This window comes from Episyrphus balteatus, chromosome 1 (assembly GCF_945859705.1).
Source record: "Episyrphus balteatus chromosome 1, idEpiBalt1.1, whole genome shotgun sequence".
Classification (NCBI taxonomy): domain Eukaryota; kingdom Metazoa; phylum Arthropoda; class Insecta; order Diptera; family Syrphidae; genus Episyrphus; species Episyrphus balteatus.
Genome location: NC_079134.1, coordinates 49,865,428 through 49,882,456, shown reverse-complemented (window position 1 = coordinate 49,882,456; position 17,029 = coordinate 49,865,428). Strand labels below are relative to the sequence as shown.

The window sequence follows — 17,029 nt, the reverse complement described above, 5'->3', positions numbered from 1 at the left end:
TTTACATTCAATTTCCTACTCATATCATAAAGAAGTCACGGTCTTGGCGAAAGAACATTGGTCAAACTACTGACCTGGGTTAGATACACTACCACCTGTTTTATTGTAAAAGTAATCATACATTAATCCTAATTTGTTACTAAATTCAGAAGTGAAAGTATTTTTTTTTAGACCCTTCCTTTTCCTCTTTAGTCCTTAATTGTCATTTTTTTTCTTCAAGCCTGTATGCAATATGGGTAAAATATGGAATGGATATAATCTAAGTTCAAACTTTTGACGATGTCGTTAATTTCTGATGGTTTAGCATGGCAGATATAAAACCTTGAGGAGTTTTTGTCACTGAGAGCTGAACAAACCTTACTAATAAAGCATTTTCAATTGCAAGGTATAACCAGAATGACAGACAAGTTTTGACCGTTTTTGTTGATTGTAGTTCAAATCAATGAAGCAGTTTTTCCTTTGAAGTATTTCTCTACCTCAATAGAAACGGCTTTTTAAATTGGTCTAATATTGTTCTTCAGTACCTAATTGAAGAAGCATGTGGATAACTCTGAATGACTTGTTTATTTGAATTAACTAATCTTAATGGAATATGGAACATAAATGAAGATAAAAACAAGTTTTCATTTTTACTCAAAGAATAGGTTTGTATTCACTGTGCCCACTACTGCCGTCGAACTCCTATTTTCCAACTAAAAGTTTTTTATCAATAGATTCATTAGGTGTTTCAGAAAAAACCTCTTTTTGAAGTTCTGCTATTCGAGAGAGAGAGACTGCCCAGGTCATTACAACGTAATTTTTCTTGTTATAAGTTGGTTTCCATTTTGCCTCAAATTATCGTATTTTATACTCAAATCCAGACAACTTCTTGAGAATTAAAAAAAAATTATATAAGATTTCATCTAAAGAAGGATTTGACACGGTCACTGTGGTGTATACGTACTATTTTTTTAATGAATTTCTATGATAATTTTAAATAATTGTATGCCAAAGTGCCGGGCTACACGGTGATTTTTCAATCGCCTAACCAGTCAGGTTGTTAGGCAAGAGGGGTGAGGATTTTCCTCTTTTTGACGTTTGTTCCTAGAAAATGTGAATCGGAACGTGATTGGGCACAACACTGTGTAGCCAGGCCCAAATGCATCATTCCATTTTTGTACTCCATGAACATGAACACTGTATTTATGTATTTGTTTCTGAATAATTTATCTGCTACCAAAACTTATTTTTATAATTTTCTCAATTACACTGGTCGGCAACGGATATAGAGCAAGAACCAAAACCTACTTTTCGAGAGGAATTTTGTGTGCTGAGTCCGAATCTGAAGTCAAAATTTCACTGGCACGTCACGTTTTTGAAATAATTGAATATAAATAGGTCAAAAACGCGTTTTTTTGGTACATTTGACATCGAATTACATCACCGTTAATTTTTTGTTTGTAAAACTACTTATGCAATCTGAAAACACCATATTAACACGTCCTAAAGGTATTTATATTTTTTCAAAATTATTTTTTTTCTCAAATATATTGAAAAAAGAAATTTATGATAGATATCTCAAAATCTTGATTATTTTTTTCAAAGTAATGAATGGTTTTTTGAATCAAATTCCATCTAGCGTCTTCTGATTTGGACTTATAAAGAGCAACATATTACGGCAAATATATATTTTTTAATAAACATAAAAAAAAACTCAATTAAAAATTCGTTTTTGAAGCTTTATAGCGAAAATAGTGATGAGTTTAGCTCAAAAACTAGACGTGATAGAAAAAATCTGTAAACAGTTTTGAATTCAGCACACTAAAGTCAATCAAAATCACCTTATAAAGTTCTTGCTCCCGACTTTTTTTAGTTTTTTGCCGACCAGTGTTATTATCATCGCATTGAATAAAATGATCTCATATTTAAATCTAAGAAAAACTATAATTGAATACAAAAATCAAAATCTGTTTTCCGTTACTCATTTAAATGTCACATGCGGCAAAGTTTAAAAATGTAAACAATCTCAAGTGCTGCCAAATAATTGAAACTCAACAAAATTCTCACAATTCTCAACAAACAAAAGGAGCTTTCCTCTCTCAAATGACTAAATAGAAGAAAGCTTTTTTATTTTCTTACAAACCTACAAACAAACGTATGCATAATTTAAATGGAGCTGCACTCAAATACCGTATAGTGAACAGCTGGTTTAATTTTTTGTTTGTATCTTGCACTCATTGAGAGAGTTTGTTCATATATACAAAGAATAGATAGATTTGTAAAATTGTAACTTGCCAATGTGTAGGTTTTTTCGCCGCAAAGTTCTGCTTGTGTAGTAGTGAAATAACACTCGTTTGTTTCAAATTAAACACATACTTACTCATCAGCCGGTGGAAGTCAAAGTAATGTTAAACTTACCGTTGAAATGCAACAAAAACCGAAAGAAAATACGAAAAAAATGCAAAATTGTTTGAATCAGTTAGGTATGCATATAATGGACATTTATAAGTGTGTTTAATGTGGAATGAAGTTTCAATTCAAAAATAAAGATAACGTAGGTAGTATGAAATGTAATAAAAAAGAAAGCATTGCCAACATAGGATAATTTATTCTTTCAAACTAATTAACACACTTTTATAACTTCAGAGTATTAAGAAAGAATTGTGATATTGTGATATTCTTGTTACAAAAAGGATAGGGGTAGTTGGCACCCTAAAATGTTTTTTTTTTCGCTTAAAAGTCAAAGGTAGCAGTGGAGTCCTTTCCAACTCTGACGGAGCAGTGTACATGACTCCTTACAGATTCTCTTCTCCATAGACTCATACGCGGCCTTGAAATCGATAAATATGTAATGGATATCGATTTGCAGCCTAATTTATAAACGTAGTATAGACAGTGCATAACACTATACTCTCTTTATAATGTCTTTAAACAGAAAATTGCTATTTATAAAATTTATGCAACATTGCATAGAAGTTGTATAAGCTGAACGCGTTTTAAGGTTGTTTAAAGCCTGAATAAGAATTTTTTTTCCCAAATGTCATTTGAACATCACATCAAAAAAGGAAAAGAAAACAACAATGATTTGTATGTTATTTTTTTAATTGAAGAACTCATTTTTGGCATTTGATTAATTTTTATGAATAATTTGCAATGAACTAAAACAAAAAATAATAAATTGTGTTTTTTGGAGATTTTTTCCTAACTAACTTTTGTAGTTTATTCTCTATTCTTTTTCTTTTTGCGTCTTTTGTTTTTTTTTTACATAGAAATTGATTCATGTACGATGTACCTATATTTTTTTTTATTGGCGTAATCTTTTGGATTATAAATATTTTTATGTGAACAATTTGTTATCAAGTGAAACAAATTAGCAGATCTGTTGTTTTTTTTAGAAATTTTCTTCCTTATAGGTATGAGAACTTTCGAGAACTTTCGCTCACGTTTTTGTTTTGTTTTAATTTTTTGTTTATTTTCGGAGCAGATGGAATTATTTTATCGATTAAAATTATTAAAACTACTAACTTTCCAGTTTTAGTACTTATTTGGACACAAACCTATCATAATTATAATGGATAAGAAAATTTTTTTTATAAATGAAAATCTATGTAACGTTGCATAAAGGCTACATAAAACTTTATGCATTGTATAACTATGAAGCCGTTTAGTGCTGTTTAGTGAAATCTAATAAATTAGACTGTTGATGTTTCTGGACTTTTTGTAAGATCTGCCGTAGTTTGATTATTTGATCGGTGGTGGACTTTCCTGGTACAAAACTACACTTATAAGGACCTATCAGATTGTTGACGAAGATTATGACATTGACACATTATATGCAGTGCTGAGATTCCATTCAACTGGCATGATTTATAGATGAGTTGCTGAATTCTCACACCCAGGTCTTCTGCTGCTTTAAATAGCTCGACAATAATGCCATCAACTTCAGCAACTTTATTGGACCTAAGCTTGGATATAATTTCCTTTACTTCGGTCGGGGGGAAGGATATGTTGGCTTTCATCTTCAACGTCAATGCGGAAATCTGCCTCTGGGTGGAGTTTCTTTCATCATCCCCATTAAATAGATTGAAGAAGTGATTTCTCTAGAACTTTGCACATGCAACTCTAGATAATCAAAGTACATGTACTCTACTAGAAATAGTGGAAGTTATTTCTTATATTTTTCCAGGCTTATACCAGTTTCACTCAGTTGAAAGACTTTCGTAGAAATATTACAATGATATTTTTGGTACTCGCTACTAGATGGTTTCGTTATGTCTAACACGATATTGCTCACCAAATGTTATAATTATATCTAACACATTTTATAGAAAACTGCCCCTTCCTTCGAATCAAAAATATTTTAATCAGGCGACAATGAACAATGAACAATTAGAAAGCAAAGTGGGCTTAATGCGAGCTTAAACGATTATTTGATCATAATATCGACAGTTCGTTTATAAAAACTATTTCCAAGTAGAAAATAAAAAATCTCACTAAAATCGTTCAAGTTGTTCTGAATAATTGTCTCAAATTGTTATTAATTATTTCTGGTAACATTTCCTCTTTTTTTGTTTTAAGAGCGAAAAGAGATAAGTACATTGAAACTTGTTCCCCTATCCCCATTTCCTCCCTTTTTGTCTATCTCACACGACTATCATCATTTCCATTCCAAGCTCCATTCTCCGTAGTTCGTACAAAGTGCAATGTGGATCCGTGGATGGTATTGTCTATTGAACTTATGTATCTGTTTATAACAGCATTGCTTGCTCTTTAGCACACTACAATGAGAGAGAGAAATAAACAAACGAACTTTTAACTTTTTGTTTGTTTCTTTTCTTTATTTTTGTTTTGTTTTATATTTTTACCATATCGCCTTCGCCGCCGCCGCCATGCCAATAACCCATACAATCAAATAAACAAAAACACACTATATTGCATACGATAAAATAAACACAAATACAATCATAATAAATAAATTCCTAAAAATCATTGCCGCGCACCTCTCTTCATCTATCAAAGTAAAAGTATCTACAGCACATTCTACAACCAAAAATCCAATTCAAGTTTTTCAATCTTTTAGATGAGTTTTTGCTTCAGTATCTGAGCGATTTTCGACAAGTGACGGTCGACTTACGGCGTGATACAAAACAAAATTTCTATAGTAGATTATTATTATTTTTTTTTCTTGTGTGTTTTCGAAAACAAAAAAAAAAAAGAAGAAAATAGATAAAGCAAAACCATTCCTTGAGAAGTAGAAGAAAGAGAGAGAGAGTGCAATAGTAAAAAAAGATACGACTTTAATTGAAGAAATTATAAAAAAAAAATTCATTGTGTTATTTCTGTATCTCTACTCTACTGATATAAACTCATTGAATTAGGTAAAATAATATTTAATTATTTCAAAAACGGGATAAAGTATCTTTTTTTTTGTTCTGTTCTTGGAATGTCCGTTTAGTCTCTATGAAAAGTTGCGTGTAAAATATTTGCGGCGAATTAAAAAATATCGCAGACAAAGATAAAAGCAACAAGTAGCAATAAACCTCCCTTTCCCCGGTTGTCTACTTGGAATTGGTTAATTTTTTCTGCCGTTTGTCGGTTCGAGTATCGGCTTATTGATATTGCATTTTTCTATCGAACTTTTAGCTCATTTCTTTGGGATTTCCAGTTAAGAAGAAGAAAGTTCAGTTCAGTTCTTAAACTTCATTGAGAAATAATGGTTTCATTTCATTGAAATCGGTTATCAAGTTTTTTGTATTTTATTGTTTTCGGTTTATGACATTATGATGTGCGCTTAAGATTGTGCACACTTCTTCAGAAAACAAAACAAAAAAAAAAAAATAAATAAAAAACAAAAAAAGTACTTATTCCCCTTTTTCAATTTATATACAAAAAAAAAGATCAAAACGAAACAACGACGACGACGCAGAAAATTATATAAGTAATTTGAGTGCGCGCCCTCTATAATGTAAAATAAAATAAAAAATGTGTGTAAAAAAATAAAAGCACAACAAAAAAAAATCTATTAACGCAAAATGAAGAATGAAATATAAAAGAGAAATGAAAGAAATATAATTAAAAAAAAAAAATTAAAACAAAAAAGAAAGAAAGAAAATAAAAAAACAATTAAGGGGCCAAATCAAGCACTACGCCGCGTGCAGTTAATAAGCTTAAATAAAAAATTGCAAAAGTGTGGGTTAGAAAATTTGTGCGAGTGTAAGTTCGCGGCGATTTCATTAAAGATTTATGGAAAATTTCCTGGGACGGGTCTTTTAGTCCGATCTTATTGTTTTTTTTTTTTAATTTGTTTTATTTTTTTTTTGTGCAGAAAAAAAATAAAATTTAATTATTTAAATTACTAATTAAAAAAAAAAATAATAATAATTCCAAATTAAAATTAATCAACGTGATCTATATCTTGTAGGTTTTAGTGAATTTAAAAAATAAAAAAAAAAAAACAAAGTAAATCCAACAACAACAACAAAAAAGTATCTTCTCTCAGTTTTTTGTGTGTCTCTTCATTATCTTCTGTTTTTTTTTTTATCAACTATACTGGTATTACCGTTTGTTTTTGTTTTTAATTCTTTTTGGAGCAATCTTCTTACATACCTATATAAAAAAAAATATAATAATTATTTTTAACTTTGTGTGAGTGTTTTATATTTTGAGTGTTAGTGTGTGTGTGTTATAATGCACGATCATCTTGTTACGGATGAATCTACACAGCAAAAGCAAAATCAGCAATACAAATATTATAACAACAACAACGTCCAACCAACAACAACATCAGCAACAACAACAAATATTTCAGTACGAAATAAACACAACTCACACAATACAACAACCGGAACAACAAACAGCAGCGATACAACAGCAACAACAACAACCACACACTGTCATCAATCGAATACAATCCGATATTGGAAATTGTATCCGTGTGTGGCGACTAAAACATAAAAAAGACAAAAGGAAAAAAGGTGAATACAAACAAAAAAAAAGTAGTAAATGAAGAACTTTAGTAAGAAAGAAAATAGAGGGATTATTACCTACCTTTACCTTACTTTATTATACCTTTTCCGGCTCCCCTACCAACTAGAATACTTTTTTTTAAATCTTAAACCTATTTCTAACATGACATGATTTTGTGGTTTTTAGCTTAGCCTAAAGTCTGTTTAGTAACCTATTTTATCTTCTTAAGAAACCATTATGTAGGTTGTTGACTATACCTCTTTTGTAGGTTTTTGATATTTTTTTTTCTTTTATGACTTACTACCTATTTGCTGTCACATGAAAACAAAAAAATCTCAGTAAAATGTTGACAGTTTTGCATATTACATACATTATTACTGGACTAGTAGGTAGGTATCTGATGAATATTTTATGAGTTTTACGGATTCAATTTTTTTTTTTCACTGCACAAACAAAAATTGGAAAAAAAAAAGAAATGTTTGAAATTGTATGCACCTAACTAGCATTGTAGGTAGGTTAGATACCTACCTAAATTCATAAATTTGGTTTTAATTACCTTTGTCGGTTTTTTTCCTTGCAGTTCTTGGATAGGTTAGAGGTAATGCAATTTTTTAAAATATTCATTAATTCGTTGATTTTTGAATAATATTATACCAGCGTAAAAAGTTTGATGGATATGTATGGTGCCGTGAAATAACGTCAAATTTCAAAATGCGACATTGATTCACTTTTCGAAAGCACATTCGGCCTTATTTATTGTACTTTGTAAAAGTAAGATAATGCCGGGTCCCAACTGAGTAATGTTAGAAAAGTAAGAATAAAAGCAGATGTAGGGACATTACATCCAGGACAGTATCACACAATTTTAGTTGATTTTAAAGGGATATAAAATCCAAATATAGGGCTGATGTTGTGTCTTATGTTCCACCTAATATTCATTAACTTAGAAAAATTTCAAGAAGTGATAAAAATAAGGCATTTAAATACCAAACTTTCTGCTACGGATTCCCCATTCAAGCAAGAGACATTTTTCGGTTCTATTTAAAAAAAAAATAACTATTTAAAACGATCAAAACTAGAATTCCAAAAGTTTCTGTTCTCAAATTCGCAAAAACTGAAGTTTCGTGAGATGCCTTCTCCCAGACAACAAACTTCACACAACTCTCAAATATGAACCAGTGCTGATCATTCTAAGCCTTATTTCAAATGGCGCTCAACACTCTAGATTAAGTGTTTCATGCTGTACGACTAAGGCCGGCCGTGTGCGAGTAGTGTTAAATATTTAGCAGAGGATAAGTTTCTGACAATACACATTATTGTGTTGAGTTAAAAATATATCTTTGGTGAAATTCAGCTGTCTGAATTGGGATACATTTTTGACGAGGAACATATGGGATTTATGCCCAATTTATAAAAAAAAATCACATGATATGACTCAGTTCGATGGTACATATGTAAGTTCAAAAATTCGACCTGGGTCTTATGTTTTACATACATGAGATATAAATTTCAAAAAAAAAAAAATTATGGTGTAACTCACTATTATATTAGTGGCAGTATTATTAGATTTTTTTAAAATTATAATTATGTTTAGGTTATGTCAAAAAACTTCTAAAACGGAGAAATCTAATCCATTTAAGTGTCATTATCAAATCAGCTTTTTTTCATAAGGCGGGGGTAAAGAGAACGTTAATATAATGGTACCCAAAATCCCAAGCAGACGAAAATCCCCATCTTCAAATCTTTGTTTAATTCTGCTTTTTTAAAAAATTCGAGATTCATGAGTGTTGCCCCATCTGCGGCCAACAATGTCATTGATTTTTACGGATGCGTCACACACTGCTTGGTTATTCAGCGAGTATAATACACTTTTCTATTTACATAATACCATAGCCGTATTTAGGGGGGGGGGGGGGGAATTATGGGGTTAAACCCCCTCCCGAAATTTTTTTTCAGAAAATCAAAAGATATATATTATGAACAAATATAAGTCTAATATGTGCAGCACTAAATGGTTTGTTTTTGTATTTTAGTGATTTGATTACCTATCTGAAAATCTCCCTTAAAGTCTCTAGGTACCAATTTTGTATCGTTATTCGTTAAAGAAGTCGATGAAGTTTTATAATGGAAAACAAAATTTTTTTGGACCATTAAACATTTTGGTAAGGGATTTTTCAAAAAACGAGCTTATGCCTCTTTGACCATTTCCTTAAGCACCATGCTAACATCTTAAAATGCTCTTTAAAGAACCCTTTAAATACCACAAGTATTTATGCAAGGTTTTTGGTGCCCAGACTAAACTATACTTTTTCAAAGGGTTTCGGTATGCCGAACTCGAATCCAAAGACAGACATTAGTGTCCGATTTTCAGCCGAAGCCGAAGCCTAAGGTTGAAAAAAAGTCAAGAATTCTCCTCCAAAATTCAAAATTTGAAATTTTGTTCGGCGACTACTACGATGGCACACATTTGTTTTGTAATTTTTGAATACCTACCGAAGAAAAAATTGCAATCTTTTCTTAGATATTCAAAAATTTCAAAAATTTAAATTTTTTCCAGTGCCTAGTACGATGCTCGATATAATAAACAGAACCTTCGGCTTCGGCCAAAACTTCGGCCTAAAATAGCCGAAGCCGAACGTTTGGCCGAATGTTGTTTTTTTGAGCGAATTCGGCCAAAGCCGAAGGCCGAATCCGAAGCTTCGGTCCGACACTAACAGACATATTCGACCACATCTCGTTTTTGAAATATTACCGTTAAATCTACTTTAATCTTTTCTACTGTCCGAGATATCTTCAGTTGCTTGTTACCCACTTTTGTTCTATGTTAAGCTTAAATCCAGTATCTAAGCGAAAATTAATGTATCCATTTATTCAGTATTGTAGTACCTATGTACAACATTTAATAACGAAGAAAAATAACAAAAATAATAAAAATTATTAAAATTATTTTTATTTTAAGTAGGCGAAACGCTTTATAAATTTGGAATTGAGGTCACTTGAACTTTAAAGGCTTGGCCACACCGAAGGGTACATACGGTAGCGGTACGGGTAATTGTATGAAAAAAATTCCACATCTGAACGTTGATGTGTCAGTTTTGAATTTTTTTCATACAAGTACCCGTACCGCTACCGCATGTACCCTTCGGTGTGGCCAAGCCTTAAAATGTATGTACAACATTTCGTTATTTTTTTGTTTCAAATTATAAAATTGAACAATTTCAGTTTATTGTTAGATTTCAAAGAGAAGTATAATTCTTTGCCGCCGGGTACAAAGGGGTTAAGTCACAAAATTGCACTTTCCGAGTTTCGATGAAATAATAATAACCTCTTTTTTCTCTTTTATTTGGTATCAAAAACATAAATTTAGAACAACTCTTTTCTATAAAAATAAGAGGATCAATGCTCAAAAGTTCATCCATTAGCTCAACTTCACATTTTCAGGCAAACTATCAATTATGACTTAACCCTTTTGTAACCAGCGGCAAAGAATTAGCGCAGGACAAACAACTTGGATTATTTAAAATTTTTGTTTTTAAGTATTGCCAATTTAATTTAGAACTCAATACATAAAATGTTTTATATATAAAATTGTGCGAAATAATTTTTTGTATAAAGTCTAAGAATGGTTAAAATTTGTTTCTTCACAAAAATTTTCTTGCTCGCTAACGCTCGCAATTTATATCAACCAACTTATTCGCTCTTCAACTTATTCGCTCTTTGTACCAATTTAAACTAGACATGCCGCTGAATATTCGGCCATTTTTCAATTCGTTTACGGTAAGCAGAACTATTTTAAACTTTTAACTACGAATACTTGAAAAGGATATTGACAAGTTTTTCGCTTCGACACAGTTCTAATGACCATTTGCTTTAGCACTATTAAGAATCGAGAAGCGTGGCTAGGTCACGTCGTTGATTTTCTTGAATATAATTAACCCTCTGTCGGCACGATGCGAATGTAGCAGGACAAAAATAAAAAAATTACGATTTTTCAAAAAAGTGGTCACAAAAAAGTCTCTTTATAAGGGTGAAAATAAATAAAATTGGAATTGTGAATAAAATATTCGAATTCCTTGGAAAATTCTACATCAATTTCATATGTATATAATTCCCTGTAAAATATTGAGACCGAAAAAACTTCTAGCGAACTTTTTGCCTATCAAGTAGCAAAAAAGACGTGTGCCTACAGAGGCTTAAACCAGATATTATTATAGAATGAAGTTCAAAACGTTCAAGTTTTACTGTCAGACTTCTTTATCAAGCTGACGAAAATATATAACATTTGGTAACAGCCAAAATCAGTAGATGACACGTTCCAAGTGTAAAACTTGCTTTTAAACTCACATCTTGAGGAGGAACGAAATTGGGGAAAGTTAGATTCATATGAGCGTTTTTGTTCAGGAAAAGAAACAAAATCTACCCTACAGTTTTTTTTTTTTATATTCTTTTTATAGTCTCTTTCAAACTATTTTTTTTTTTTGTTTATTTCTACGCAAATCTTTCTTATAAATCGCATGAATTCTTTCAATTGTATCTATTTACTGATGTACAAGTGTAAATCAGTAAAAAGAATCTCAATTTTATGTAGTTACTGACACTTTTTTTTGATGACATTTGTCAAGGTCTCTACATAAACATTTAACATCTGTTGTTTCTTCAAACATTGGTCATCAGAGGAAGTAATTTTATGTATTTTCAAATGAAGTCTTATTTTTATTTTTATTTTTATTTCTATTGATCATTGTTATGTATATTTTCTTCTTTCTTCAAGGTTACTTTGAATTTTCAAAATTTTCCATTCCATTCGGAAAATTTATTTACACGAAATTAAACAAAAATACTGTCTTAAGTTGGCGTAGAAAAAAATTAATGATTAATTACTGTACGTTTAAAGTAAACATACAAAAATCAGTGAATATGATGAATCCTCCACCTGTCATGGTTTTTTATTTAATACAAAAATGCAGAAGGCTTTTGTGGTTTCTTTTCTAGAGTGAGTTTGAGTATTTTGTTTAGCAATATCTATATTTTCAATATCAAACGGCCTTGAGAATCAAAAGTATTGTATATTGTTGCCCTTGGGTTATTAAATTGATCATTATCTCTATCAAGTTCAATCAAAGACCAAATAAACTTGACCTAAAAAGCAATTTAGAGAGAAAATTCTAGGCAATCAAAATAATACAAAGGTTTAATAGAGTGTATACATTAGCATAACAACATAAAATTTTATTTATAACATTTTTATGATGATTGATTTTGAATTAACCCATTTTGTTATTTTTAACGTTTTTGTAATAAATTGCATTCTTGTTTTCATAACATTTTTATTTTGGATTGCATTTATTTATTTTTTTTATTCTGTAAACATTCCTTTGTAAATATCATATCATATATATTTTCAGAGAATTGATGTTTTTGGTTCTTTAATAAAAAAGAAAACAACATGAATGTGTGGTTTTCAAAATAAACAAGACAAATAAAAACAAAACGATTTTTGTATACGTTTTTTTGATGGTCGATCTAACGATAAAATACCAATAAATGATTGTCTCCGAATGCATCCATAACAAATGTGGACAATGATAATTTAGCATTTATTTTGTTCATGTTATTTTTTTATCACAGAAAGAAGAGCATTTTATGAAGACAATGTAGAGAGATATTTTTATAGAAGATACTGATACATATTGATTGTACAACACAAAATAATGGAACCGGAAAATCAAGAAAGATAAAGCATTTTCATATTTGTATGCTGTCTTATCGGAGTAAGGTTTGAGGGTTTTTTGATGATGAACATTCATGAGTCTGGGGAAGGGAATATTGCAGAAGGGAGAAATGCATTTTTTCTATTCCATTCAAGTAATGTTTATGAAAGAAGAGAAAACAATGTTTCTTTTCAGAATATAAAACCATATCATAAGTAGGAACTTATGAATTGAAAAGCATGTTGCCAGTTTTTAATTACTTTTTGTACGTAATGTAGTTCTAAACGTAGATACTAATTACCATTTTTACATCACGGATGGGGATTATAATTTGTATTTTCACTTTCAAGCATCTTAACAGTTTGAAAAAAAATTTGATTACCCTTCTAACTTAAATAAAAAAAAGTCATTCGAGTCAGATTTTGCTACCAGTTTATTTATATTAAGCCCGTTACCGGTAAAGGATATAACATAAAAAAAACTCAAGAAAGTGCAGAGAACAGCGAGTGTAAGGGCGATTGGAGCTCTCCGGCCTTCTCCTACTGAGGCACATACGGTTCTCTTGCCTCTAAAATTCATATCAAATATCAGGTAGAGCATCTTAAGGCTAAAAAAACCTATTGTTGGAAGTTAAAACGTTTCGATCTCAGCGATATAACAAAATTAGTATCATCGGAAATCGGATATACTTATGACACCCACGGACTACTGCACTCCTACTTTGAAAATTATAGACGGACTGGGAAAAGGCATTGTGACGGAAGTCACCGACACGAGCATTTTTACTGATGGCTCAAAAATGGATTCTGGCCTATGTGCGGGTGTCTATCATGATCTCTTAACATTTCTTTTTTAATAATGCTTTCCACTTTGCTATTGTGTTCAAAGCAGAATTGCTGCAAATTAAGATAGCATACAAAATATTCAGGAAAAATCACATAAAAACGAAAAAGGTATCTACAGGTTTAGGTAGTTAGGCAGGTATAAACCTAATACTTCCGCCAAAACATTCTATGATTAGCTCCGTGAAGCCAGAACTGCGACCTCAATTTTTTTTTTCAAAATTTTAGATTCAATTTTTTCAAAAATTCAATTCAATCATTTGATAATAAATAAAATTTTTCATAATTCCCAGCAAAAGTTACGCATACACCCCAGTGTACTGAAAATTTAAAAATTCCCAAAAATTACTTATGTTCAAAAATTCAAATTTCTGTCGTTTGATAAACTTCTAAACTGTTTATCGTTATTTGGCAAATGAGATATTTTTGGAAGTTTCTTGCTTTTCCGAAGGTTATTATCTGTGTCAAAGTTTTAGTCTTAGGAGTACCATTGAAGTTCCCTCAATTCATTCAAAAAACGGCTCTGACTTATTATTTTCAGTGGAAAATCAGTCTTCCTCAGTCAGTTCGAATGTGTGACTGAGGTAAAAAAAAATTCTTATTCGTTTGATGTTCGATATATTCGAGCTTATTTTTGTTAAGATTTTTGCATCGATGCAAGGATTAGGTCTTTGGTGTTTGGTATACAACAATTTTATTGTATTTTTCAAATTTCGGTGCAATTTCACTGTTCCTTAACACTTTCTAAAATTTAAAAAAAGTTTAATTGTACCTATTCACGGAAAGTACACAAACTTTAGTTTGAGTTTTGATTTTTTTATGAAATATTCTTGCAATGGCTCATATTAATAATTGATAGTTCCAAAAACTAAATCGAACAAAAGTTCGAGTAAGTTGCCAGAGGAATCTTTTGCTGTACCTAAATAAAAATCCTAAATCAATAATTTCATTTGCAGTTATTTCCCACAAACTTAGAAACGAAAAAATAAATTTTGCTGGTATATAACTCTTCGGACAGAAAAAAATCTCCAAATCTAATGCAGTCTATCCACTATACATATCCATAATCATAATCGTAAAACAATATATCCTTCGATTTTTAACAAAAACCTCAAGGATATACCTACAATTTTTTTTTTGTTCAACTACAGATACAACAGTGGTGTTGAACTATTCACGACAACCTCCTTCTTCTCGTCGTCATCGTCCTCCTCTTTCTCTACCATAGCAATACCCAACCATTGAATAGAAACTTTTTCATGTTAAATTGAACGTGAATGTGAGACAGACTACCCACCAGCGTTACCACTTGCAGAAAAAAAGTCGAAGTAGATTTGAAAAAAAAAAATGGAAGTAGATTGAGAAAAATCGAAGTAGATTTCAAAATATAATTTTTTAATAAAAATCCATCTTAAAAAAAAATATTTTCTTAAATTTATTTATGTTAAATAATTTAATTAGTAAAAACAACTAAAACCAAAAAATTGAATTCCTTCAAACTCTATATTTTCGGTATAAATATTATTTCAATACATTATTTTATAACAATTTTTAGTCAAATATTTGGTTTTCTGCAAAAAGAAGTAGAATTGGCTTATATTTTGATAATTTGAAGTAGATTGGAACAGAGATTTTAAAATGAAGTAGAATTCGTTATTTTCGTGATGGTGCGAAGTAGGAAGTAGATTTAATTTTTTTTTTTGAAAAAAAGAAGTAGATCTACTTCAATTGAAGTAAAGTGGCACCACTGCTACCCACTTTCCGAGTGAGTATAGAAGCTCAAGCTCCATATAAGCTTATGCAAGCATACACGTATTGTTTTTCTTTATTTTAATATTTTTTTTTTATTTTGGTTTTTTGCACCTACATTTTTATATGAAAGATAACTTCGTCATCGTTCCCAGGTGTTCCTGACAAAAAATAAAAACCAACAAAATAAAATAAAACTAGAAAACAAACTCACTGTTGCCGGCCGTCGTTTGTTGACGGTGTCGTAGCTCTATACCTCGTATAGGTACGGATATCTCTGTACTTACATTATTTGTACGTTTAACGATAATAAAACCTCAATGAATTACTTTCGTAGAAACAAAAAGTGAATAAAGCCAGCACCCTGTTGGCGTAATCACGTGTTGCAACATATGTCGCTATGGTTGCCGAACACAAAAGTGAAATACAATAGCTGTTATATAGAGGTAAGATACTTTAACCGTTGAACCGTAAGGTGCAAAGGGGTGCTCGTACTGCTATATAACTGTACAAACAGCTGAAGATATTATAGTCGAGTTCGAGTCGCGCTATCATCATAATATTGTTGGTCTGTGCGGTGCGGGCAAGAGTGAGCAGTGAGTTGAGCCGCCTTTGTGCAATTAATGAGCAAGCACTTAATTTTTGATGTAAATGTATCTATAGGATACACTTTGTCCATTTTTGTATTTTTCTATACAGTAAAAAGGTTGGTAGATTTTTTTTTTCTTTTTGTCTGCTCTCAATTGTAAACTGATTTCATTGCAATATTTTTCCCCAATACCATTCCGGGTAGGTACGTAAAAATGGCAACAACAAAAAAAAAGCATAATGTAAATAAAATTAAATAAATTTACGCCATGCACACGCTACCCGCGCCAATATTATACGCTTTCAGCATATTGATTCTAATTAAATTTATTTGAATATTTCAATTAACAGATACGTATCGAAATTAAATATTGCTTTCAAATTTATTCTGAATGGATTGTTATACATACGAAAAAATATTATTGGCAAATTGGTTATGATGATGTTCGACGGTTGTCTCCATGTGTCGCAATATAGCAACGCTCTTCAATAAATAATTGGAGGTTTACTTAGCACACACGGAAACAACAAAAAAATGTTGTCGTTTTTCAGAATGATGAGTTGTTACGATTTTTTTTTTTTTTTTTCAAAATGACATTGACCTTAAGAGGATTAAATTGTTTATTTTTAGAATAGAGAATTCTATATAAAATATTTCTATTTTTGTATTTTAGATTCATGGAAGTTATTTTTATATTGAAAGCTTATTCCATGATAAAAATGGATATGGGTTTTTTTAATTCCTTTAACAAAATTAACAACCTTGTGAGTTAAAAATAATTAATTTTTTTGTTAAAATAAATATAGGAGAAAAATACATGATATTTTAGATTTAATTGACTTTGCAAAACTGATTAATATTGAACGACGAATTCGTTTCAGCTTCTTTTCTTGCTAAAAATCTTACTTTGTTACATAGGTAGTCTTTGTATGTAATAAAAAAAATACAACTAATTTTTCGTTTCTTCTGTGGCAGCAAATAAACATTAACTACAAGAGTTCTAAACTCTGTGAAGCCAGAACTGCGACCTTCACCTTTTGTCCACCAAAAAATTTCGTTTGTCCACCATTCAAAAAAAATTTTAGAGCAAAAAAATAAAATCACATTTAAATTCTTTTCGAAAATTTGTTAGATTTTTTTTTAAACCGGTCTTATTAAAACAAAGTAAGGGGTATATAGGTAATTACTTTTGT

The 17,029-nt window shown here is 30.6% G+C and overlaps 1 protein-coding gene across 9 annotated transcripts in view; it reads left to right on the top strand.

The window, feature by feature from the left end:
- Nucleotides 1-17,029, top strand: part of LOC129905765 (dual 3',5'-cyclic-AMP and -GMP phosphodiesterase 11-like) — a 182,100-nt gene that overhangs the window by 76,409 nt on the left and 88,662 nt on the right. The window contains exons 1-2 of one of the 9 annotated variants that reach the window (XM_055981325.1): nt 4,453-5,357; nt 6,401-6,953. The exons of 3 other annotated variants lie outside the window; for them this stretch is intronic. In XM_055981325.1, coding sequence (XP_055837300.1) covers nt 6,689-6,953 — 265 coding nt within the window. In that variant the 5' untranslated portion in view covers nt 4,453-5,357; nt 6,401-6,688. Of the gene's footprint in view, nt 1-4,452; nt 6,193-6,400; nt 6,954-17,029 lie in introns of those variants that run through there. 5 more of the 9 variants (XM_055981324.1, XM_055981326.1, XM_055981328.1 and 2 more) reach the window with 5 other exon arrangements.